Consider the following 25,341-nt stretch of genomic DNA (forward strand, 5'->3'; position numbering starts at 1 on the left):
ACCTTATTCTGTGCAATTTGGGGATAAACAGAGAGCAAAGGCCAAAGATAGGTGGCCGCACCCGTGAGTCAGTAGGACAAAAAGAATAGAGGGTGACTTTTTCTTGGTTTTTCTGATATGGCCAAGAAGCCACAGCAGATAGGATGAAGGAAAAGTGTCTAAGTATCCACTGGTGACTTAAGAATCCTCAAGTATCATCTTTATTTGGACTGCTAGAGGACTAGGAGGTTCCCAGAGACATTAATAATAATAATAATAATTTTTATTTATACCCCGCCCTCCCCAGCCAAGGCTGGGCTCAGGGCGGCTAACAAGCAATAATAAAAACAAGTTGAATGAATACAACTTAAAAACAAAATTAAAATACAACATTAAAATATTGAAACATTAAATATTAAAATGTAGTCTCATCGCAGGAGGAGAATGGAAAAGAAAAGAGAGGGAGGGAATGAAATTGGCTCCAAGCCAAAGGCCAGGAGGAACAACTCTGTCTTACAGGCCCTGCGGAAAGAAATCAGATCCTGCAGGGCCCTGGTCTCATGAGACAGAGCGCTCCACCAGGCCGGAGCCAGTGTTGAAAAGGCCCTGGCTCTGGTTGAGGCTCATCTGACTTCCTTAGGGCCCGGGACCTCTAGGGTGTTGCTATTTATGGACCTTGAGGCTCTCCGTGGAGCATACCGGGAGAGGCGGTCCCGTAGGTACGAGGGTCCTAGGCTGTGAAGGGCTTTAAAGGTCAAAACCAGCACCTTAAATCCGACCCTGTACTCCACCGGGAGCCAATGCAGCTGGAAAAGCACTGGGTGAATATGCTCCCATGGCAGAGACCGTGAGGAGCCTCGCTGCAGCATTCTGCACCCGCTAGAGTTTCAGGGACAGCTTCAAGGGCAGCCCCGCGTAGAGCGAATTACAGTAGTCAAGCCTGGAGGTGACCATCGCATGGATCACTGTGGCCAGGGCGGGGTGACCTGATATTGCGGTGACAATAAAGAAAAACAACAACAGAGTCCTACGGCACCTTCAAGTGTCATCTTCAGTTGGGTGTGTCTGTGCACGCTTATACAAAATGAAGAAATTGCCAGGTGCACAGTCTGTGTACAAGTTAAGCGCTGTGACAACTCAAGGCAACAGTACTTGGTGATAACACAATCTTCCTAGCTTTACTGGGCTTACTTAACGCTGTAACGGGAGAGAAAACCTTGGACCTGATTGAGTCCTAAGTAAATAAAATCAAATTTACTGGTAAATTCCAGTTCATCTATTTCAGCCTTTGAAGTCCCCCACCCACTGGAAAACAGTGCCTTTCAGGTCAGCCTCGGAGCGACAGTAAGAGATACGGGGCAGGAATAATTGGCAGTTCTCCAGACGGAAGAATGCAGAAAGTAGAATCCTCGAAGGATCAGTATTGGGAACCTGTTCTTTTAAACTTGTTCACACATGATCTAGAGTTCGGGGTGAGCAGTGAGGCAGCCAAGTTTGCTGGTGATACGAAATTGTTCGGGGTGGATAAAACAAAAAGGGACCGAAGGGAATTTCAAAGAGATCTTTCCAAACTGAGCGGACGAGCAGTAAAATTCAGTAAAACAAGCATCATAATATTAAATATCTTCATTTCAGAAATATACTAATGGAGTCTGAACTGGCATGGAGTGAATTCCATGTTGGGAACCATGAGGAAAAGAGCTGAAAATAAAACTGCGGATATTATAACGCTGTTATAAAAATCTATGGTGCGACTGCATTCGGAATACTATGTATGGTTCCGGTCGCCTCAACTCAAAAAGGAGATTGCAGAGCTGGAAAAGGTTTGTGAAAGGGCAACCAGCATCATCAGGGGGGTGGAGAACACCCCGGCCCGTCGAGGAAAAGCTTCAACATGCCATGGTGAAACAGGATAGAAAACCTTTTTCTCCCTCTCTCATAAGTCTAGAATTCATTGGAATATTCAGAAAGTCCTTCTTCATGCAACACATAGTTAAACTATGGAACTACCCCCCTCAAGAGGTTGTGATTGCTGGCACGCTGAACACTGGAAGCTGATCTTTTCCTCGCAAAACAATCAATGGACATGGATAAAAAACGATCAAATTCAGAAGCCGGTCTTCCAGAGTGCTCTGCTTGCTGACCTGAAAGTCGCCGTTCTTCAAAGGGAGACCGCACGGAATCACTGAACGAGGATTCACGAGGAAAGTTTGATTGAATTTATCCAGCCCTCAATCTAGCGCACGGCTTTGAAAGCGCGCGCCACAATAAACCTGTTTGCCTTTCAAGGTGCCGCAAGTTGAGCATGCAAGTTTGTGTGTGTGTGTGTGCGTGCACTTGTAATAAATCAACCTAGCCATACCTCTGAAACTTGCCACTGTGCAGAGAAAAGTTCTGCTTCTTTCCCCGTTTTTTGGCTGCAAAATGCAAACGTCTGTAGAAAAGAAACGTTCATCTTCTCCTACCACATACACGTGAACCGTATCAGTGTAGTCAGGGCCCGGTGAACTGCAACGAGCCCTAGTCACTCTTGGAACGAGAAGAGCGAAACTTAAACATTAATAAATTTCCAAAATGCCAGCCTCGGCTGTCCTTCCTTTATTCTAACTCAATGCACCAATGACACATAACATTTGGCCTTTCGTATTGACCTTAAGCAAACGAAGACATGCGTAAGACGCAACCAACTCCTTCATATTTGTATATTTTATAGGCTAAAATGTGGCACTTGTCAACCTCCAAGCTCGCTGCCCACATTGGCTACTGGTTTGGACTGGTTTGGAAGGGAATGTTCACAAACATTCTAATCAAATATCCTTTATTAGGCACAGCATTCGGTATTAGGTACAGCAAACCACACATTATCAAACAGACACCATATACAAATTGTGCAAAACACGAGCTCAGCATAGCAGGGTTTGTCCCAATCAGATCTTTAACTCCAGAGAAAATCAGTTTGCATAAATAATACAACACTACCACATCACCAATCAATTAAGAACCACTAAATCTCTTTATGGGATGCGGATGGCGCTGTGGATTAACCACAGAGCCTAGGACTTGCGGATCGGAAGGTTGGCGGTTCGAATCCCTGCGACGGGGTGAGCTCCCGTTGCTCGGTCCCTGCTCCTGCCAACCTAGCTGTTCAAAAGCACGTCAAAGTGCAAGTAGATAAATAGGTACCGCTCCAGCGGGAAGGTAAACGGCGTTTCTGTGCACAGCTGTGGTTCGCCAGAAGCGGCTTAGTCATGCTGGCCACATGACCCGGAAGCTGTACACCAGCTCCCTCGGCCAATGAAGCGAGATGGGCGCCACAACCCCAGAGTCGGTCACGACTGGACCTAATGGTCAGGGGTCCCTTTACCTTTAAATCTCTTCATAATGGCCCAGTATTTCTACATGGATAGCACTCAAAAATTCAGCCGCTATTAAACAAAATATTAAATAAGGGATATGAGTGGTTACATTTTGAAGAAATAATGGGAGGTCAGATAAAAAAAGGTTAAATATGGTAGGGGCCAAGATACAGCCTTGCCTAACATTATACCTGCTTCAGGGAAGGGTGTCAGCAGAAGCACTGCAAAAAGATATTGCTGCTTCTGTGAGGGAAGGGGGAAAGTCATTTCGGCTGGGAGAAACCTCACGCAGAACCTGGAAACAGGAGACCCTATGCCCTTTTGCAAGACCCGAGCAGGGTCTCAAGCAGGGAGAAAGACTGAACGGCGAGCGGTGGAGTGGGAAAGAGTCCTAGATGGTATAGAGGAAACGGGCAGGGTGCCCAGAATGGAGAAGCAGGATTAAGAACAGGAACTTGGGAGAAGAATGGGCGGAGACAGAGGTCTGAAGGAAAGAGGGAATACTGAGCTGAAGGGGGGAATCAGGAATTGGACAGGTAAAATTTTGGAGGGTGGGAGAATATGACTGGGGGAACCAAGGAGGGAGGATTGCTGAAAGGGCTGCATGTTACATCTTGATTCGTGCGAACCAGCCTGATCTTTGACTGCAGGACTGATTAGACTGCTTAATAAATGCAAGAGAGAGCCTTCATTTTAAATAACATTTTGTTCTCACTGGGACGCGGGTGGCGCTGTGGGTTAAACCACAGAGCCTAGGACTTGCCGATCAGAAGGTTGACGCGAGCTCCCATTGCTCGGTTCCTGCTCCTGCCAACCTAGCAGTTTGAAAGCACGTCAAAGTGCAAGTAGATAAATAGGTACCGCTCCGGAGGGAAGGTAAACGGCGTTTCTGTGTGCTGCTCTGGTTCGCCAGAAGCAGCTTAGTCATGCTGGCCACATGACCCAGAAGCAGTATGCCTGCTCCCTCGGCCAGTAAAGCGAGATGGGCGCCGCAACCCTAGAGTCGGCCACGACTAGACCTAATGGTCAGGGGTCCCTTTAACTTTACCTTTGTTCTCACTGAAAGGCTGAGGGATGGAAACAATGTTCAGTAGAGGGCAACTGTTCTACTGGGCTCTTGAGGACAGAATCACAGAAGTGCAAAGATGGAAGAGACCATGAGAGTCATCTAGTCCAGCCCCGTACAATGCAGGAATCTTTTGCCCAACAAGGTACTCGAACCCATAACTCGAGTCTCATGCTCTACCACATGGGTAGGCAAACTAAGGCCCAGGGCCGGATCCGGCCCAATCGCCTTCTCAATCCAGCCTGCGGACAGTCTGGGAATCAGTGTGTTTTTACATGAGTAGAATGTGTGCTTTTATTTAAAATGCATCTCTGGTTTATTTGTGGGGCATAGGAATTCATTCTTTTTTTTTTCTTTTCAAAATATAGTCTGGCCCCCCACAAGGTCTGAGGGACAGTGGACTGGCCCCCTGCTGAAAAAGTGTGCTGGCCCCTGCTCTACCAACTGAGCCACTCTGAATATATAGGGTTGTTCTACTCAAGAGTGGACCTGTTGAACTTAACATTCCCAAGTTATTTATGCCTTCCAGGGCATTTTTTTCAGCCAGAACCCACAGGAACTCAGTTCCGGCCACCTCTCAAGGAGAACAAGGAGAGAACAAGGGAGGCTTTCATGGTGAGCTCTGGCGCCTCTTTTTCTAGAAAAATAGCACCGGTGCCTTCTAATTTCAAAAGGTCTACTCGGGAGTAGAACTAATATTGGCCAGAGCACAGTTTTAAAAATCTTCTGTTCAGATAACTTAGGTTGGTACATAGACATTTGAATTTCCCAGAAAACTCAATCAAGCGGAAGGCAGTTTCAAATTAGGATTAGAAAAATATTTCAACTTCTTAGGCACAACGCAAAAAGTTCTAGTGCCTGGACAACTTCCTAGGATTTCTCTAGCTCTGAGTGGGTTTCGTTTGCTACCTATCCTTAGAGAAAAGCTTTCGTAACAGTCTGTACACTTTTTTTTTTTAAACTGGGGTGGTGTGTAATTTTTCCATTTTTGGAAACACAATAAAAAATTCTGCCCTTCCTCGCACCTGTTCCAACCACACACAAACACACACACACACACACACACACACACACACACATTTCCCAAAGCTCTGGGGGAGGCAGGAGACTCTGTCTGCCTCATACACCTTTATGGCACATGATCGATATTGCGGTGCCAAGCAAGTCACATTGAACTCTTCCAAATTAATCCCTCTGGCAAACACAGCCTGCACAAAAGCGGCAGCCAGCTCCATTGCCTTCCCTTCCTCTCCATGCCAGCATCAAGTCCTGCAGCCCTGATGCAGTGGCAAAGCCCAGGTTGCTGCCATCTCCCCATGCCAGTCTATGAGCAAGGAAAGCTGTGCCAACAAAACAGCCTCACTCAAAATCTTCACAGAACAGCAACAACTTTAGTTTCAGCTTGCGTCCGGCCTCAGCTTTAAAGCCAGCATCCAAAACTGGGCTCAGCCCTAAAAAAATGTGACAATGCAGGTGTGCCTCTGAGCATATGCAGAGTGTATTTCCAATGATCATGTAGATTTGAGAACTACACCTCTGGAGGAAGAGAAGGCAAGAACTAAATACTGGACCCTTTGGCTTTGACAACACCCCTCCCCTCCCGCTCCATCACATCTGGAGGGAGAGGGCAAAGTTGGCTTCTCGTCTTCCAGAATAGCAACGTAGAACGAAAGCAGGCAGACAGCTACATCCCATGGGTCTGTGACCCAGCAAGAGCATCTGTACCAGTAAAGAAACCTGCAATTCCCCTCTGAGATGCATAACAGAAGCCCATACAACAATTTGCTGTGCAGAAGACAAGTTATTATTTTGCGATATCGCCTGCCCTCCTTTTCCATAACCAGCCAAGCAGGCAGATTTTCTTCAAGGGGGTGTGTGCTCCTGTTCCTCTCCATCACCTTATCTGGACCTGAGCTCCTCTGCTTCTCCCTCCCCACCAAAATGAGCAGAAGAAGCCAGAAATCCTCACCTTGGTCCCATGGGGTAGGTAAATCTCTTCCATCTCTAACAGGGTTCTCCCTGCAACCACTCGCCCCCCAATTTCCAATTTATTGAACTCCTCTTTTTAGAAATACGCTTACTGGATGCAGTGCCTGTCATTTTCTATGTATATATATTTATATATAAAATTTTGACCCAATCTTGGCATTCTGTTTCCTGGAATGAATGAACAACCGAAGCAGTGATTCACTTTGGCGACTTTCACACCTAACAGCTAGAGCTCTTTTTCCAACATTGAGCAGAATTTTCTGCTCTGAAATCACCGGAATGAACTAAGCCCATATAAATCGACGAACCACAACTACCCGACTCCAGAGAAGGGGCATAAAGAAAGAAAACAATGGTGGAACAATAGAGCAAGTCCTAAACAGAGCTGTGCCAGCTGACATGAAGAAAGCGAGAAAGATTTAATTGAGAAAAACTTAAGTCAGCGGTCAAGGGGTCTCAGAGCTTCAGACACCCTGACATTCAACACCTTTCACATTCACACTGCACCTTGAAAGCACATTCTTTCCCCCAAAGTATCCTGGGGAATGCCGTTTGTTAAGGGTGCTGGGAATTGTAGCTCAGAGAAGGGTAAACTGCGGTTCCCAGAGGTTGTGCTCTTGTGGCACCGCTATTTTCTCTCCCTACACCTGAGCTAGGGACGCGGGTGGCACTGTGGGTTAAACCACAGAGCCTAGGACCTGCCGATCAGAAGGTCAGCGGTTCGAATCCCCGCGACGGGGTGAGCTCCCGTTGCTCGGTCCCTGCTCCTGCCAACCTAGCAGTTTGAAAGCACGTCAAAGTGCAAGTAGATAAATAGGTACCACTCCGGCGGGAAGGTAAACAGTGTTTCCGTGCGCTGCTCTGGTTTGCCAGAAGCGGCTTAGTCATGCTGGCCACATGACCCAGAAGCTGTACGCCGGCTCCCTCGGCCAGTAAAGTGAGATGAGCGCCGCAACTCCAGAGTCGGTCACGACTGGACCTAATGGTACCTTTACCCTTTACCTTACACTTGAGCTCCCCAAAAGAGAGGGGCTGCGTCTCGGACACTCCCTGAGCCTCAAAGCCCTTCAAAACCCTAAGGATGTTAATGTTTAAGTCAAATTTTATAAGAACTGTGATTTGGAAAACCGTTAAAAGGACAGGCAATGAAATTCAACCAAGGGGAAGCGAGGAAGTCCCTTAACAATGTTAACAAGTGTTATTTTCAATAAGGCTATGATTTATGTTTGTTTGTCTTATAATGTTGTGAAAACCAATAAAAAACATTTAAAAAACAAAAACAAAACCCTAACTGGCGAAGTCGTGGCTGCAGCTGGCGGGAATTCACTCTGCACGCGCTCAGAGGCGCTCTTCTTCCTTACTCCAGCAAATTCCCCTACTCTTCCCCTACTCCAGCAAATCCCAGAGGCTGAGCCTCTAAAGGCGACGGCTGAAACCAAAGCGGGACCCCCAAGAAAACGGGTCCCCCCTCCACCGGTTGCTGACCAACCTGCAGCTCGCACCAGGCGACCTCGACGGTGGTCTCGGTGTCCAGCCCCTTGTAGACGGTCTTGAAGGAGCCGCGTCCGATCTCGATGTCGAACTTGAGGAAGCGTCCGTCGGGGGACGTGGCCACGGCGCGCGTCTCGGCCTCTTCGTTCTCCTCCTGCTCCCAGTGATCGCGCTCGGTGGGCGGCTGCGACGGCGCGGCCTCGCGGGGGCTCTCGCTGCCCGCGGATCCCGGCGCGGCAGGAGCGCAGGAGGGAGGCGGCGGCAGCAGCGGCGGCGGCGGCTGCGCGCCGGCCGGAGCGCCCGCCGCCGCCGCCGCCTGCAGCTCCCGTCGGGGCGCGTCGGCGCCGTCGAAGCCCCTGAGCGCCGCCAGCTCGGCCGAGCTGCGGCGGCTGATCTTGTAGTTGGAGCCGCGGCGGCCGGACAGCCTGCGGCCGCGAAGGCGCGCGGCTTGGAGAGCCTCGTCGTCCACGCCGCAGCCGGCCGGGTCCGCCGCCCCGTCGGGCTGGGCCACGAGCGCTCCGGCGCCCGAGCCGGGATCGGGAGCCCGCAGCATGAGCATCGGACGGCGAGGCGAGCCGAGGCACCCGGGACGGAGAAGGAGCGCCTGCCGACTGAGCCCGTGCGCCCTGCGGCCGCTACGTGCGCTCCGGAGACGGGAGCCGCGGCACCGCCCCCTCCAGGCACCGTCTTGCCGCCGCCTCCCCGCCTCTCCTCCGCCCGCCCTCCGGCGCCTTCCTCCGCCCACCGCCGCCCCTCTTCCAAGGTAGACAGCCGGCAGATCCCCACACTCGCCCGACGGCGCCGCTCCCCAAGCTGCCCAGGACGCGCCGCCGTCCAGCTCCCCACGCGCGCCACCCGCCACCTCGCCAGGCTCGCGCGCGGATGCTTCTGCACGCCCATCCTAGACGGGGAAAGTGGCGGAGAGGTTTCTTTCTTTTTTTAAAAAATAATAATTTTTATGAAGTTTCTTACAGATATAACACATAGCACAACAAAAGGAAAACGGGGGGGGGGGGGAGAAAAAAGACAAGATCACAAATATAAAGAAAAAAGAGAGAAAAAAGAAAGTACCGGTAAAGTGGCGGCGAGGTTTCCACGCGAGTTTGGGGGCCGGGCGCGCGGGGGAGGGCTGTTTCTGGCAAGGGAAAGTGCTTGCTGCGCTCGCGCAAAAAAAAAAAAGGAACCAAAATAAAAATCCAGGGCGCTTTCGTTGGGAAAAGCAAACCTCCTCAAACCCACAGTCGCCTTTTGCAGACGCTCCAAACGTCCCTGTTTTCCAGGGAGGTCCCAGATTTACAGAAGCCGCCCCAGTTTTTTTATTTGATCCCCCAATGTCCCATTTTTCCATAGGGTGTCTATTTTCATCATCCGAGAAACGTTGGTGGGCATGGAGTAACAAGACAGCCTTTAGAAGACACCTGAAGGCAGGGAAGTTTTTAAATGTTTAATTATGTTTTTATATGTGTTGGAAGCCGGCCAGAGTGGCTGGGGCAACCTAGTCAGAGGGTGGGGTATAAATAAAATAAAATAATTAATAAAATAATGTGTTGGAAGCCGCCACTCTGAGTTGCTTCCAACACATAAAACATCATCATTATCATCATCATCATCATTATTTTGGATGTCTCTTTTCATCAGAGAAATATTGGAGGGTATGGTAAGTGCTTCCTCTGCTTACAAAAAACCCCAAACCATTAAAATTAATGGTGCTTTCTGTGGGGAAGAGAGAGTGTTGAAATGCTTTGGTTGCGAAGCAAAGTCGGAGATACACTTAGCTGGGAGTAAATCCTGCTGGTTTCTGGAGTGATGTGCATGGGGTCAAGTTGCAGAGCTTCCTAGGAACTTAGGGAGTTGCTAGTTTATACAAACTCATCGGTGGTTTTCTTCGCTGACTGGCAATGGCTTGCCGGGGTTTCACGCAGGAATCTCTCCTCCCAGCCCTCCCTGGAGATACCAGAGATTAAATCGTTGACCTTCTACAAGTGGTCTACCTCTGATCTTCTAGCTCAAAGCTCCTTGGCAGGAATCTGGGCTCACAAAGCAGATTTTCTCTCATCAAGAGGGCGACTCTCTTGCTTTTTCTGTTTCCCCTTGTAGCATGTAGCTTGGATCACTTGCTTAAGTTACTCGTGGCTACTGCCGTGCAATGGGAGGAGGAGGGTCAACCTGGTTGTTATGTACTGAGTTGAATAGGATCTAAAAGGCAGCAGTCTGATTGGCCCTAGAACAATAGGGTCCAGAATGCCGCAGTCTGATTGGTTCTAGAAAAATAGGGTCCAGAATGCAGCAGTCTGATTGGTCCACAGGAGCCACCCAATCCAGCTCCAGGTGGAAGTGAATCCGCAACCTGATTGGCCTACAGGAGAATCCCGGAATTAGCCAATCACGTGGGGCCCACTGTGTAAATAATGTATATAAAGCAGACATTCTGGGGGAACTTCCATTCCTCCTCACCACTATGAGCTGAATAAAGAGCATGAAATCCACTCTCGACTGAGTATATTTCACTGGTGTTAAAAGGTATTCATTTTAACCTGGTAGGTCTGCCTCCCCGTGATGGTATGACGGAGATGATAAAGGTCTAGTTAAGATCATCTCTGAGGTATTTCTCATCACCTTTTAATCAACAACCATTATTTCTTTTAGCGACCTGGAGAAGGCTAGTAAAAGAAGCCATAAGGGACAGTTGCATATTCCTGCAGGGCAGTGGGTTAGACTAGATTGCACACAGGGCCCCTTCCAAATCTGCAATTGGGGGGGCTTGCTTTCCAGCACCAGCTCGAGATATTTCAACCTCTTCTCCTTTGGCTCTTCCAATTTTGGGGGTGTACCTTCCCTCCGTCCCCTCCTTCTGTGCTGATCCGCTACGCATGTATAATAATATATAATATTTATTTGTTATTTATTTTCCATGGTAAATCTTTATTGGTTTAAAATCCAGACACAAATGATTGTTTACAACAAAGGTAAGTATAAAAGAGATAAATACAGAAAGAAAAATCAAGACAAAAGAAGAAGAAGAAAGATAAAAGAAAGAAAAAGAAAAAAAAGCAAAAAAAAATATACATAGGCATATCAATCAAATAAAAAAGTATGCATAAAACTTCCGATTGTTCTCATTATACTGTTTATATAGTCATGGTTTTGTTGCACAGCTTTGCGTTATGTCCTTTTTCGTCTATTCCAATAAAGTATTTGTTTCATTCATTTTTTGTGACACCATTCACACAAGCAGCAATTCAATCATAGAATTATAGAGTTGGAAGGGAACACCAAGGGTCATCTAGTCCAACCCCCTACAATGCAGAAACCTTTTGCCCAAAGTGGCACTTGAACCCAGGACCCTCATGCTCTACCGACTTTGTTTGTTTGTTTGTTTGTTTTTAAAGTAATAGGTGTAGGGCATCTTAATTGAATTGAGACACTGGGAGCAGGAGATTTAGCCTTTCCAGAACCTTCTGCATTCCAGATCCAGAAAGGGGTGGAGGGCTGCTTTGGATCTGCATTTGAAAGGAATCTCTTTCCCAGGTGAGAATGAGAGCTTTCCTTCCAATGCAAAGAAGCAAAAACCCTCCCATCTAGACCGGGACTGCAGCGGGAGGCGAAGGGTTAATGCTCCCTGCCAGCATTCCCAGTCAGGGTCGTCAAACTGCCAGTTACATCAAGCACACACACATACAAGACAACCACCCATGGCCTGTTGTTAATTGTGTGGATGGTGGTGTCATATCCAGGAACCTTATCTTGACCCAGCCAATGACCTTGGTAAAGTTATGGAGCATTAAGAAGACATGAGTGCTCAGCGGTCCACCTCCTTCTGGGCTGTGGCCAGGTCTCTGCTGGATAGCTGCTCTCTCAGGCTCAGGAGGGGCAGGCAGAGGAATTTGGCTGGGCAGGAGAACATCAAAGACATGGAAAGGTCCACAAACGGAACAGGGAGGAGCAAAAAACAGGGTATGTCTGCCACAGAGAAAGTGACAAAGCAGGAGAGAGAGAGAGAGAGAGAGAGAGAGAGAATTACCGTATTTTTTGCTCTATAAGACTCACTTTTTCCCTCCTAAGAAGTAAGGGGAAATGTGTGTGCGTCTTATGGAGCGAATGCAGGCTGCGCAGCTATCCCAGAAGCCAGAACAGCAAGAGGGATTGCTGCTTTCACTGCGCAGCGATCCCTCTTGCTGTTCTGGCTTCTGAGATTCAGAGTATTTTTTTTCTTGTTTTCCTCCTCCAAAAACTAGGTGCGTCTTGTGGTCTGGTGCGTCTTATAGAGCGAAAAATACGGTATATACTGTACAGTCATACCTCGGGTTGAAGTAGCTTTGGGTTGAGCATTTTCGGGTTGCGCTCCACAGCAACCTGGAAGTAATGGAGCGCGTTACTTCCGGGTTTTGCCGCTTGCGCATGCGCAGAAGCTCAAAATGACGTCATGCGCATGCGCGGAAGCGGTGAATCGCGACATGGGTAGACGTGCAGACGCGGGTTGCGTTCGCTTCAGGATTGTTATGTACTGAGTTGAATAGGATCCAAAAGGAGCAGTCTGATTGGTCCTAGAACAATAGGATTCAGAATGCAGCAGTTTGATTGGTCCTAGAACAACAGGGTCCAGAATGCAGCAGTCTGATTGGTCCACAGGAGCCACCCAATCCAGCTCCAGGTGGAAGGGAATCCGCAACCTGATTGGCCTACAGGTGAATCCCAGAATTAGCCCATCACGGGGGGCCCATTGTGTAAATAATGTATATAAAGCAGACATTCTGGGGGAACTTCCATTCCTCCTCACCACTATGAGCTGAATAAAGAGCATGAAATCCACTCTTGACTCTGTGTATATTTCAAAGATGCAAACGGGGCTCCAGAACGGATCCCATTCGCATCCAGAGGTACCACTGAACATATATATTTTCTGAAATGAGAAGCCAGATGATTTCCTGTGTGGAAACACTAGGAAGAAATACTAAAAACAGACATTTGATGGGGTTCTCTATTTGATTTATTAGTATGTTCGTATCTCACCTTCAAGGCATTCTGAAGGTTTCTCCCTCCCACCATTTTATCCTCCCAACAGCCTTGCGAGGTAGGTTATGCTGAGAGACCATAGCTGGTTCTAGGTCACCCAGTGAGCCGCATTCATGGCTGAGTGAGGGATTTGAACTCTGGTCTCCCGGGTTCTAGTCTAGCCGCTATACGACACCAGTGTTTCTGTCTCGGTGGTGGGATTGGAAGTGTGAACCCAAGAGACTTAAAATGTGGAAACCTCCACATTTTGGAGATCGACAGAAGCAGATCTATTAGAGCCACCAACTTTAAGCTAGAAGAAACCAACTGAGGGGTGAAAGATTTCTGCATTGCAGGGGCTGGACTCTTGGGGTCAAACATTAAAAACTTCCTGATACGGGAATGTCTTCATATGTCTTCCAAATGTTGTGCAGTTCTTAAACTCCTTGACATCTGATGGGAGGGCATTCCATGGGCAATGTGCCACTGCCGAGAAGGCCCTCTGCCTGGTTCCCTGTAACCTCACTTCTCACAGTGAGGGAACCGCCAGAAGGCCCTCGGCGCTGGACCTCAGTGTCCGGGCTCAACGATGGGGGTGGAGATGCTCCTTCAGGTATACTGGGCCGAGGCCCTTTAGGGTTTATAATGGTCAGCCCCAACACTTTGAATTGTGCTTGGAAATGTACTGGGAGCCAGTGTAGATCTTTTAGGGCTGGCGAGAGATAACTAGAGCATGCACCACTCTGGGGAAACAGTCTGCGGGCAGGTAGGGTCTCAGCCTGCATACCAGATGGAGCTGGTATACAGCTGCCCTGGACAGAGAATTGACCTGCACCTTCACAGACAGCTGTGAGTTCAAAATGATACCCCCAGGCTGTGCACCTGGCCCTTCAGAGGCACAGTTACTCCAGTGTCCGGGCTGAACGATGGGGGTGAAGACACTCCTTCAGGTATACAGGCCAAGGCCATTTAGGGCTTAGAATGGTCAGCGCCAACACTTTGAATTGTGCTTGGAAATGTACTGGAAGCCAGTGTAGATCTTTTAGGGCTGGTGCTATATGGTTCCGGCGGCCGCTCCCAGTCACCAGTCTGGCAGCCGCATTCTGGATTACTTATAGTTTCCAAATCAATTTCAAAGGTAGCCCCTCGCAGAGTACATTGCAGTACAGTGGTACCTTGGGTTAAGAACTTAATTCGTTCTGGAGGTCCGTTCTTAACCTGAAACTGTTCTTAACCTGAGATACCACTTTAGCTAATGGGGCCTCCTGCTGCTGGCGTGCCACGGCCGCGCGATTTCTGTTCTCATCCTGAAGCAAAGTTCTTAACTCGAGGTACTATTTCTGGGTTAGTGGAGGTCTGTAACCTGAAGCGCCTGTAACCCAAGGTACCACTGTAGTCCAAGCGGGAGATAACCAGAGCATGCACCACTCTGGCGAGACAGTGCGCGGGCAGGTAGGGTCTCAGTCTGTGTACCAGATGGAGCTGGTTGACAGCTGCCCTGGACACAGAATTGACCTGCGCCTTCACGGACAGCTGTGAGTTCAAAATGATACCCCCAGGCTGCGCACCTGGCCCTTCAGGGGCACAGTTACTCCAGTGTCCGGGCTGAACGATGGTGATGGAGACGCTCCTTCAGGTATACAGGCCAAGGCCATTTAGGGCTTAGAATGGTCAGCGCCAACACTTTGAATTGTGCTTGGAAATGTACTGGGAGCCAGTGTAGATCTTTTAGGGCTGGTGCTATATGGTTTCGGCGGCCGCTTCCAGTCACCAGTCTAGCTGCCTCATTCTGGATTAGTTGTAGTTTCAGGGTCACCTTCAAAGGTAGCCCCATGTAGAGTGCATTGCAGTAGTCCAAGCGGGAGATAATCAGAGCATACTCCAGTGTTCAGGCTGAATGATGGGGGTGAAGACGCTCCTTCAAGTATACAGGCCAAGGCCATTTAGGGCTTACAGTGGTACCTCAGGTTACATACGCTTCAGGTTACAGACTCTGCTAACCCAGAAATATTACCTCGAGTTAAGAACTTTGCTTCAGGATGAGAACAGAAATCGCATGCCGGTGGCGCAGCGGCAGCGGGAGGCCCCATTAGTTAAAGTGGTGCTTCAGGTTAAGAACAGTTTCAGGTTAAGAACAGACATCCGAAATGAATAAAGTTCTTAACCCAATGTATAATGGTCAGCGCCAACACTTTGAATTGTGCTTGGAAATGTACTGGGAGCCAGTGTAGATCTTTTAGGGCTGGTGTTATATGGTTTCGGCGGCCGCTCCCAGTCACCAGTCTGGCAGCCACATTCTGGATTAGTTGTAGTTTCCGAGTCACCTTCAAAGGTAGCCCCATGTTGAGCACATTGCAGTAGTCTAAGAGAGAGATAACCAGAGCATGTACCACCCTTGCGAGACTGTGCTCAGACAGGTATGGTCTCAGTCGCCATACCAAATGAAGCTGCCCTGGACACAGGATTAACCTGTGCCTTCATGGACAGCTGTGAGTCCAAAATGACCCCCAGGCTGTGCACCTGGTCCTTCAGGGGCACAGTTACTCCATTAAGGACCAGGGTGTCCTCCACCCACACCTGCCTGCCCCCTGCCCCCCCCCATAACCAGAGCACGCTTAACTAGTTTATCTGCCCCGAATCTTCCAACAGAGTTTTAGGGTTATGAGAGATGGAGGAAAAACTTTCCCCCACCCACCCCTCCCCATGCCGGGCATACTTTGACAAACTTCTATCATGTAAACAAAAAGTCACAAATCCTGTAGACCTTTCCTGATAGAGGAAAGCGCTCTGTTCAGGAAATCAAACCAATCCTATCGAGCTCTGCTATCTGGTCTTGTTTTAATTTCCATTTGCCGTGGTAAGGAATGACGCACGTAAGGCAAAAATACACAGGAGTGCCCCGTCTAACCATAACCACGGGTTTCCAGAGAGCATCCAGGTGGCAGGTGCTGTTCTTGACCCAGCCCTCTTTGCACCTTACGAGTCCTTGCTGGTTCCAAACAAAGAAATTAGGGGCCCGCCTCGCAGGACTGGCGCTAATCCCTTTTGGCCCAAAGACAGGCAACAAGTGGCTTTTTTGTCTCCTTGGGTAGCTTTTCTCAGTTTGTTTAAACTCCTCCGTGGAACTGTTTACACAAAATACACGGCGGCTATGGCTGCGATTAATTCCCTTTCTTCTCCCTGAGGTCAGCTTGTTTCTATTCCACGATAAAGAGGAGGGAAGGACTGATGGCTTTTCTCTGTTCTTCTGACTCTCCAAGTTTCCTCGAGCAGGAGGCGCAATTCATTTCACATTTCCCCCTGGGCACTGACGCACATGTGCAGGAAATATGCTGCATGGTAACACAAGAGTTTAATTGCGGTGGGGAGGGAATTTAGAGGTGTTGGCACCCAAGCCCGCAACTCACCGCTGCAAGAAAACCTGTCCCTTAATCCCAAAAAACGCATGCGAAGTTGGCTCTTTTTTGTAGCATAAAAGGAAGTGCCCTCTGTTCATGTTCAGAGGAGCACTCGTCTTGACTCGGATGCTTGAGGACTGAGCCCTGAGACTGACAACTGGTTCTGCACCAGTGTTCTGGCTCAAATTAAGCCTTGGAAAAGAATCCCTTTGAAATTTGAAAAATATGTGACACATTTTCAAAGGCGCCTTTGCTCTCAGCTCAAACAGGATTTCTGCATTTTAAGTTCATTGAACCATCCAGCCTTGAAATGCCAGTGCAAGCTTTTGAGGAAGTGTCCTGTGTGACTTTGAAGCCTGCAGCAATTCCAGAAGAGCAACCATGTTAGCTGCTGTAGCAAAAAAACCCACCCTGATTATGCCCTCAGTGTATGTTAGACTGTGTACACACTGTACATTTGAAGCACATTTAAAACATGTACATGAGGATCCTGTGGACTGTGATTGATCCGTCACTGAGCTTCAGTTCCCAGCACCCTTAGGTGTCACTTGAACAAACACTCAGCCATAATTGACAGATCCTCCTTGCTATGGCAAGTCAGTGAGGTGATAACGAGTCTTTCAAGTCTGTTTGTGACAGATCGACTTTGCAACCTGGTGCCCTCCACGTAGTTTAGACTACAACTCCCATCAGCTCCAGCCGGCATGGCCAACCTTAAAAGATGAGAGGAGTTGCACTCCAAAACATCTTGTGTGCACTAAGTTGGGTGCAGCTGGCACAGAGGAAAGCAGAGAATGAGGGGAGAGAATCGAGCAGAGAATCTGGGCTCTTTTATGAGTTTCCTCTTTCACGTCAGCTGCTTCTTTGCGAGATTGTTTGCACTTCTAATTGAAAATGAAAGGTTGCATTGCAGCTGGCAGAAGTGCTCACTGTTTTTCCCAAGTTGGACCTATACAATCAGGGATGGAAAGCCAGTGTTTCGTAATAAGACCTAGGAGACCAGGGTTCGAATCCCAATTCACCCATGAAGCTCACTGGGCCAGTCTTTGTCTCTCAGCCTAAACTACATCACGGGGTTGTTGGGAGTGTAAAATAGAGAATGCGGGAAACAACAAAACATATCTCTCCTCTATCGGCCTCTGCAGCGCCTGCTGCGATTCCCGACAGTTTGACTTCACCCGCAAAAGAGCGATCCAAGACAGACAGATGCCAAAAAACAAGTGTAAGAAATAAAATAAACCAAGAAGCAACACTGAGTTCAATAGACTTTATTCCATGAAATGATGCACCAGATAGCAGTTATCCGGATGCATATACAGTGGCACCTTGGGTTAAGAACTTAATTCGTTCTGAAGGTCCGTTCTTAACCTGAAACTGTTCTTAACCTGAGTTACCACTTTAGCTAATGGGGCCTCCCGCTGCTGCCATGAGATTTCTGTTCTCTACCTCAGGATCAGGATCAGTTCTTAACCCGAGGTACTACTTCTGGGTTAGCGGAGTCTATAACCTGAAGCGTCTGTAACCTGAAGAGTCTGTAACCCAAGGTACCACAGTAAATTGGGTGCTGTGCTATGTACTGGCACTCTTTTGGAGAGGGTGTTTGTGTAAGATCACACAACTGTCTGCGTTTTTGGCCTCTTCTTGGACACCTGGCTAAAGGGACAGTCTTGTTGAGCTCCTGCGCTTCGCAATACACAACCACGTTCCTGCTCTCAGCTCTTTTTACTTATACCTACTGGACCTTCTGATATTTTCATAAGAAGAGCCTTCCTGATCTGGACAAAAGGCCAACATTTCACAGTGGCCAAATCAGGCGCCTATAGGACTCCCAAGGAGTGTGTTTTAAGGATCTATGAACTGTCCCGTCAGTGCTGTTTTTTCTCTGTCACAGATTCTCCTTCCCTTCCTTTCTATGGCTCGCCAGGGAGATGGCTGGTGAGACCAGAAGAGGAAGAACATTTCCCTCTCCAAGCACCGTATTTTTCGCTCTATAAGACGCACCAGACCACAAGACGCACCTAGTTTTGGGAGGAGGAAAACAAGAAAAAAAATATTCTGAATCTCAGAAGCCAGAACAGCAAGAGGGATCGCTGCGCAGTGAAAGCAGCAATCCCTCTTGCTGTTCTGGCTTCTGGGATAGCTGCGCAGCCTGCATTCACTCCGTAAGACGCACACATATTTCCCCCTTACTTTTTAGGAGGGAAAAAGTGAGTCTTATAGAGCAAAAAATACGGTAATTGCTTGTCCATAGCTACAGCTTTCAAGAAATACTGGTGATCTGACTATTTATGAACTGTAGATCTGCAACACAAACAGACAAGGAGGCCTTGTAAGAGTGGGGGGAAACAGCAAAGAGAACTTCGCACCTGTACCTGTCTCCCTCGCTAGGTGTGGCTGTCCAGTTTCCAGGTGGGGCTTTCAGAAAAAGGAATGGGAAAACCAGCAATTTCCTCATAAACCTCATACAGAAGCCTCATAAACCAACCATAATTGTCTGTTGTCCTCCTGCCAAGCTCCAAAGTCAGTCGATGGGATTCAGAGGCTAGGGCTACGGTCCTCGCCCCACTTACCTGGGAGTTCCCATTGAACTCCATAGGGCTTACTTCTGAGTAGACATGGTTAGGATCGCCCTGTTAGTCAGGCTCATTTGAATCAATGAGATTGAAGTTAGCCATTGTGACAAAAGTCCCAATGATTTCAGTGGGTCTGTTCTATGCATGGTGTGGTCTGAAATCCTAACCTCATTTACCTGGGTGCAAGCCCCACTAAAGTCAATTGGACTTCTCAGCAGACGTGGCAAGTCTTGATCCAAACCTGTGTGTAGTTAAGAATCTCTGAATTGCGAGCATCAGATATGTTTCACTTGAATATGATTATCTTAAAAAATATATAATCAGAAGCCTTTTCTCATTTGTTCTGAGTGCTGTCCTCAAATAGACGTTACATTACTGTTTGCCCCCTTTAAGCAGTGTAGGTTATTGCACATGCTATATCTTTAAAGTACATTCAAAACACTTTAATTCCCTCAAAGAATTCTGGGTCATTGCAGATTACCTCCTCATTGTCTTAAAATTCCCAGCAACCTTTTTACCTTTGCGCTTTAAAGTTACAGTGTGGGGCCAAATATGCAGCTGCCCATTTGCCTATAAGGTGTGTGTGTGAAAGTTTGGGTGGTATTTTCTCAGAGGAGACCTGCTGAAAATAATGGACCTAACTTAGGGTATGTTCACAACATATCCTCCCACATTTCTCCAATGAAAATAGGGATGTCCTATTCAATAATATGAATAATATTTATACCCCACAGACCTTACTGGACTGCCCCAGCCACTCTAGGCAGCTTCCAACAGATATAAAAACATAATAAAACATTTTTTAAAATCCCTATACAGTGCTGCCTTCAGATGTCTTCTAAAAAAGTTGGATAGTTACTTATCTCCTTGGCTCAGGGTTGCAAAACTCCATACCCTCCAACATTTCTCTGATGAAAATAAGGATGTCCTGAGGAAAAGTGGGACATTCCGGGATCAAATCAGAAACTGTGATGGCTTCTGTAAATCCGGGGTTGTCCCTGGAAAATAGGGACACTTGGAGGGTCTGTCACAGCAGTGGCTCAAAGCAGAGTGAGGCAATTTCCCTCCACTGCTTTTCAACTCGCATTTGCACAGTTCTATACACCTCCATGAAGCTGCCGCCTGCCCATGTGCGTTTTTCTGCGCATGCGTGACAGCTGCCTCAAATGGACGCATTGCTTTTAAATGCTGGTGAACGAGGCTTAAGTTTTCTAGCAGTCCAGCTCCAATACTACAGCTTGGCTAGGCAGGGCAGGCAGATTAAAGACGCCAAATGCAGCAATGACTTCTGGGAAATAGGGCAGGTTTTGCTTTCTCCATGTGGCTCATGTTTATCTAAAAAGTAGACCCCCCTCCCCACCTCCCCAGATTTATAGATAAACTGGTAAGTACATGTTTAAGAAACATGCACAGTCAAGTACGGCTCAGAAGAGGTCCCCAACTGCCAGAAACCCAGAGAAGTACAAGGATGATAGTAATCTTTTTTTTTTTTTTTTTTAAAAAGCAGTCTGGAAATGTTGAGTGAACAGAAATAGATGAGAAGGGGGTGGGGACGTTTGTCACTGTCGGCCACGGATTCTTTTAAAAACCAGAAGCTATATTCCAAAAAGGAAGTTCTCTTTCTTTGAATGTAAACAACAACAACAACAACAACAATTTATTCATACCCCACCCATCTGGTCACGCGGCTCCGACAAAATATAAAAATACAATAGTCTATTAAACATTAAAAGCTTCCCTAAACAGGGCTGCCTTCAGATGTCTTCTAAAAGTCTGGTAGTTGTTCTCTTTGACATCTGGTGGGAGGGTGTTCCACAGGGCGGGTGCCACCACCAAGAAGGCCCTCTGCCTGGTTCCCTGTAACCTCACTTCTCGCAGCGAGGGAATTGCCAGAAGGCCCTTGGCGCTGGACCTCAGTGTCCGGGCAGAACGATGGGGGTGGAGACGCTCCTTCAGGCATACTGGACTGAGGCCTTTTAGGGCTTTAAAGGTCAGCACTTTGAATTGTGCTTGGAAACATACTGGGAGCCAGTGTAGGTCTCACAATTAAAAATACTCTTTTTTTTCTGGAACAAAAGGCCCCTCTCAGGTGGGAGAATGTGTGCTCCAGATGGAGACAGCCCTGGCAGACTATCATTTATTTTGCATCTATTTTTCGATAATGGTATATGCAACAGAAAGAAAGTATTCTGGCAGTGAACAGAAGAAAACAAACAGCACTGCGTTCAGGAAATTAGTACAAAATGCCTGTCACATGCAGCTTTGAGACAGTAAGGCGGGCAAGCATGTGTTTTGGACCACAAAACTGAATACAGCCCACCCGCCATCTTTGGTGGTACTTGAGTTGACAACCATATTGGTTTCCCAGTATGGGATACCAGACCACACAGTGACATGTAGCAGGTGAGGGTGTGCTCAGCTTGGTGGGTGGTCATATATATATTTTAAAAAAAACGCTGTGAAAATGCTTGTTAAAAAATCGTTTTGAAAAATAAGTTGAATTTGGCATAGCTCACTGTCACCATCTAGTGTCACAAGTGTATATTGCACTTTACAACACATTTAAAACGTTTTATTTGCAGCTGAGTCCTTAGAGCCTCATGTTCTACAGACTGAGCTATCCAGTTGCTTTGTTATGTCCTGGCAGCAGCCAGTTCTGAACACAAAGGAAAATGGGTGGTAATAATAATAATTCCTAAAACAGAAAGAAACTCAAAGCAACTACCAAAATGAATAGATTCACATTATGGGTATCAAACCAAATGCAGAAAAAAATGGCATGGGCAAAACTGAAATAAAGATCTGGGCATGAGCTGCTTATCACTGGTTGGTGAGCATTTCTCCAGGGCCTACTTCAAGTCCAATTACCTATGCTAAATATATGCAGAATGGAGGAAGGTCTTCTGAGTGCATGCAGAGTGCCCTGTCTGGCACTACCAAATAACCACAGCTCATCCCTAGAATCAGAGAATTGGAAAGGACCACAAGGGTCATCCAGCCCAACCCCTTGCAATGTAGGAATGTTTTTGCCCAACGTGGGACTCATGTCTGTGGACTGTGATCTTTCACCCCTTGTGTCTTGGATTAGGAGGCGAGGCTCCAGGTAAGACAGTGTGGCTTTGAGGCAGGGAGCTTTCTCAAACATTTTTGCCCTTTCTTCTCTCAGAGATCACTTTTAAAAAGGAGAAAGAAAGAAAGAAAGAAAGAAAGAAAGAAAGAAAGAAAGAAAGAAAGGTGAGGACAATACTTCTGGAAACCCTGCTTTGTAAAAGACAATGGACAATGGGTCAAGCAGAGATTTTGCGGCTTCTTAGGGCATGACAATAGGGACAAAACACCCCGCTGAACTTTACATTCTGCCTGTTTGCAGGAGCTAGGCTTCTATTCATTGGAAGCTACAAATTTAGTTATTTATCTTTAAAGCGAGCTATGCTCACGCTTCAGATGAGGGCTTCAAAAGCTCACATGCTTAGAACTCATTAACACTGGCAGAGCCCAACGGGTGTTTTTCACGTTTTGTTCTAGGGAAACCTGAACCATTAAAGACTTTTCCAGTTGACGAATAGATGATTGTTGAAGGACATCAGCGCTGGCGGCAGCTGCAGAGAGACTTCCCTGAAAGACACCCCTTGTTTACTGTCACCACCGCAGTGTTTCCGTTCACAGAGGGCAACAGGTGTCAAATGAGTACACACCTGATCAAGAGGCACCCAAAGCAAAGTTTGGATGGCCACCTATCATGTATGATCTAGTTGAGATTCCTGCATTTCAGGGGGTGGACTAGAGATCCCTCGGGGATCCCTGTCAACTCTACAATTCTATGATCCTATTGTATGAAAATTTCTGCTACCAACGGATTCCTCCGCAGTCGGGACTGGCCTAAGCGGGATTCTGGAGAGCTATGATCAGATCCCCTGGCTCTTTGTTATTGTTGTTGTTTAGTTGTTTAGTCGTGTCCGACTCTTCGTGACCTCATGGACCAGAGCACGCCAGGCACTCCTATCTTCCACTGCCTCCCGCAGTTTGGTCAAACTCATGCTGGTAGCTTCAAGAACACTGTCCAACCATCTCGTCCTCTGTCATCCCCTTCTCCTTGTGCCCTCCATCTTTCCCTCTTTTCCAGGGAGTCTTCTCTTCTCATGAGGTGGCCAAAGTATTGGAGCCTCAGCTTCAGGATCTGTCCTTCCAGTGAGCACTCAGGGCTGATTTCCTTCAGAATGGAGAGGTTTGATCTTCTTGCAGTCCATGGGACTCTCAAGAGTCTCCTCCAGCACCATAATTCAAAAGCACCAATTCTTCGGTGATCAGCAGCCTTCTTTATGGTCCAGTTCTCACTTCCATACATCACTACTGGGAAAACCATAGCTTTTACTATACGGACCTTTGTTGGCAAGGTGATGTCTCTACTTTTTAAGATGCTGTCTAGGTTTGTCATTGCTTTTCTCCCAAGAAATTGCATTGTAGTAAATAGCAGCTGGTGGAGGAAGAGATGTGGACTGGACCACGGCTAGGACAGGGAGGCTTTAAGTTTAACCCTAGAGCAGGCTTCCTCAACCTTGGCCCTCCAGGTTTTTTGGCCTACAGCTCCCATGATCCCTAGCTAGCAGGACCAGCGGTCAGGGATGATGGGAATTGTCGTCTCAAAACATCTGGAGGGCCGAGGCTGAGGAAGTCTGCCCTAGAGACAGAGAACCTGTAAACACTCCAGATGTTGATTTACTACAACTCCCATCATCCCTGACCCTTGGCCATGCTGGCTGGGATGATGGGAGTTGGGAGTCCAGCAATGTCTAGAGAGTCACGGGTACCCAACCTTCGCATTAAAGGTAAAGGTAAAGGGACCCCTGACCATTAGGTCCAGTTGTGACCGACTCTGGGGTTGCGGCGCTCATCTCGCTTTATTGGCCGAGGAAGCCGGCGTACAGCTTCCAAGTCATGTGGCCAGCATGATTAAGCTGCTTCTGGCGAACAAGAGGAGCACACGGAAACGCTGTTTACCTTCCTGCTGGAGTGGTACCTATTTATCTACTTGCACTTTGACGTGCTTTCGAACTGCTAGGTTGGCAGGAGCAGGGACCAAGGAACGGGAGCTCACCCCGTTGCGGGGATTCGAATCGCCGACTTTCTGATTGGCAAGTCCTAGGCTCTGTGGTTTAACCCACAGCGCCACCCGCGTCCCATACACCTTCGCATTAGGGGAAAGCAAATAGCAGTTGTGGGGAAATAATGGGGGAAAACAGTACGGGGAGGAAGAATTTAAACCCTCTTCCGGTGCCATGGTCCTAGTCCAAATTGCCTCCCCTGCAGCTGCTACTGGTGAAAATTCGAAGAGACTGGGAATCAGGTTATGGATCGCCAATGTTTTGCTTCAAATTCCTTCAGGAACGGCTGTCTTCATCTGTTTTGTATTTCTGTATGCCTTGCTTGTGCTCTCTCTCTCTCCCCCCCTTCCTCCTGACGAAGATGCCAGAAGCCCACAGGCAGCAGAAAAACAGGTTCCCTCTCATCATTCTGTTCCTGATGCTATTCAAGCGATCAAACCGCAAAACTGAACAGGAGCAGATCTGTTTGAAGTGCAGAGGCAGCCTGGAGGCAGCTGGCCCAGCCCAGCCCAGCCTCATGGAAGTTGAGAGGGCCTCTTTGGCGGCTTAGATGGGGTAGTGGAACGATGACGTGATCAGGTGGGATGAACGTTCGTCGTTTGTCTTCTCTTTCCCTGGAGGAGACCTGGTGGTCACCTTGACTGATGAGATACCTCCTGGGCCTAAATTTGAGCTCAGGTCTGGAACTAGCTTCGAACTGCAAGGTCTTAGAAGATGTGGACTGAGGGCGTTTGACACCACGTGAAGAACACCTTTCCTTCATGTCAAATTAAGGTTGCAGACACACACTAACCCATCTGTAGCAGAGAACCTGTTATGTCTTCAGTGGTCTGTGTTTGCCTGAGCTTGAGCCTGGACTAAGGATTCTCAGCTCCTGTGTTCTGATTCGATACATGATGTCCAATCACGGAACATTTCAGGATTTGGCCCTCTGCCATTGGCCCTTGATTCGCAGCTTGGAAGTTTAGACAGCCAATCACGTTGGGAGTGGGAGTGGCCCAGGCTTTCAGGAATGTATATAAGCAGTCACTTTGCCCCTGTTTCCCAGTTATGTAGTTCAATAAAGGTTCTTGCTGTTATCACTTTGTCTTGCCTCGTGGGAACCCATCTACACTTCAGTGCTATGCCACACACCCATTGTTTTTTTGATTGAGATGAGGGGGTTTGTAGAATTTTGGAGTAGTATTTTGTGTCTTGTGGATACCATCCCCTTTGCCATGTCCCTCAGGAAAAGGTTTTTCGAAGGCGGTCAAACTCAGCGTCTCACATCAAATAAAACTGATCTGTAGAAAAGAGATGATCTGAAAACAGAGTTGTTGTATGCACTTTCGTAATCCAAGAAAATCTTTAATATTTTTTTTTTTAAAGGAAGAAAGAAATGTCCTTTTCCTCAGT

At 47.7% G+C, this 25,341-nt stretch overlaps 2 protein-coding genes across 4 annotated transcripts in view; one reads left to right on the forward strand and one right to left on the reverse strand.

The window, feature by feature from the left end:
• WNK4 (WNK lysine deficient protein kinase 4) overlaps positions 1-8,578 on the reverse strand; it is a 57,436-nt gene extending 48,858 nt beyond the window's left edge. The window contains exons 1-2 of one of the 2 annotated variants that reach the window (XM_083582453.1): positions 8,217-8,529; positions 7,880-8,161 (exon numbers count right to left, since the gene is read on the reverse strand). Coding sequence is in view for 1 of the 2 variants with exons in the window: in XM_083582452.1 (XP_083438578.1) it covers positions 7,880-8,440 (561 nt within the window). In the remaining variant the exon portion in view is untranslated. Of the gene's footprint in view, positions 1-7,879 lie in introns of both variants that reach the window. The other variant, XM_083582452.1, reaches the window with a different exon arrangement.
• The window catches only part of LOC310747938 (tigger transposable element-derived protein 1-like), a 943,100-nt gene that overhangs the window by 828,675 nt on the left and 89,084 nt on the right, over positions 1-25,341 (forward strand). The window lies entirely within an intron of this gene.

This window comes from Podarcis filfolensis, assembly GCF_964270895.1.
Source record: "Podarcis filfolensis genome assembly, chromosome: 13".
Classification (NCBI taxonomy): domain Eukaryota; kingdom Metazoa; phylum Chordata; class Lepidosauria; order Squamata; family Lacertidae; genus Podarcis; species Podarcis filfolensis.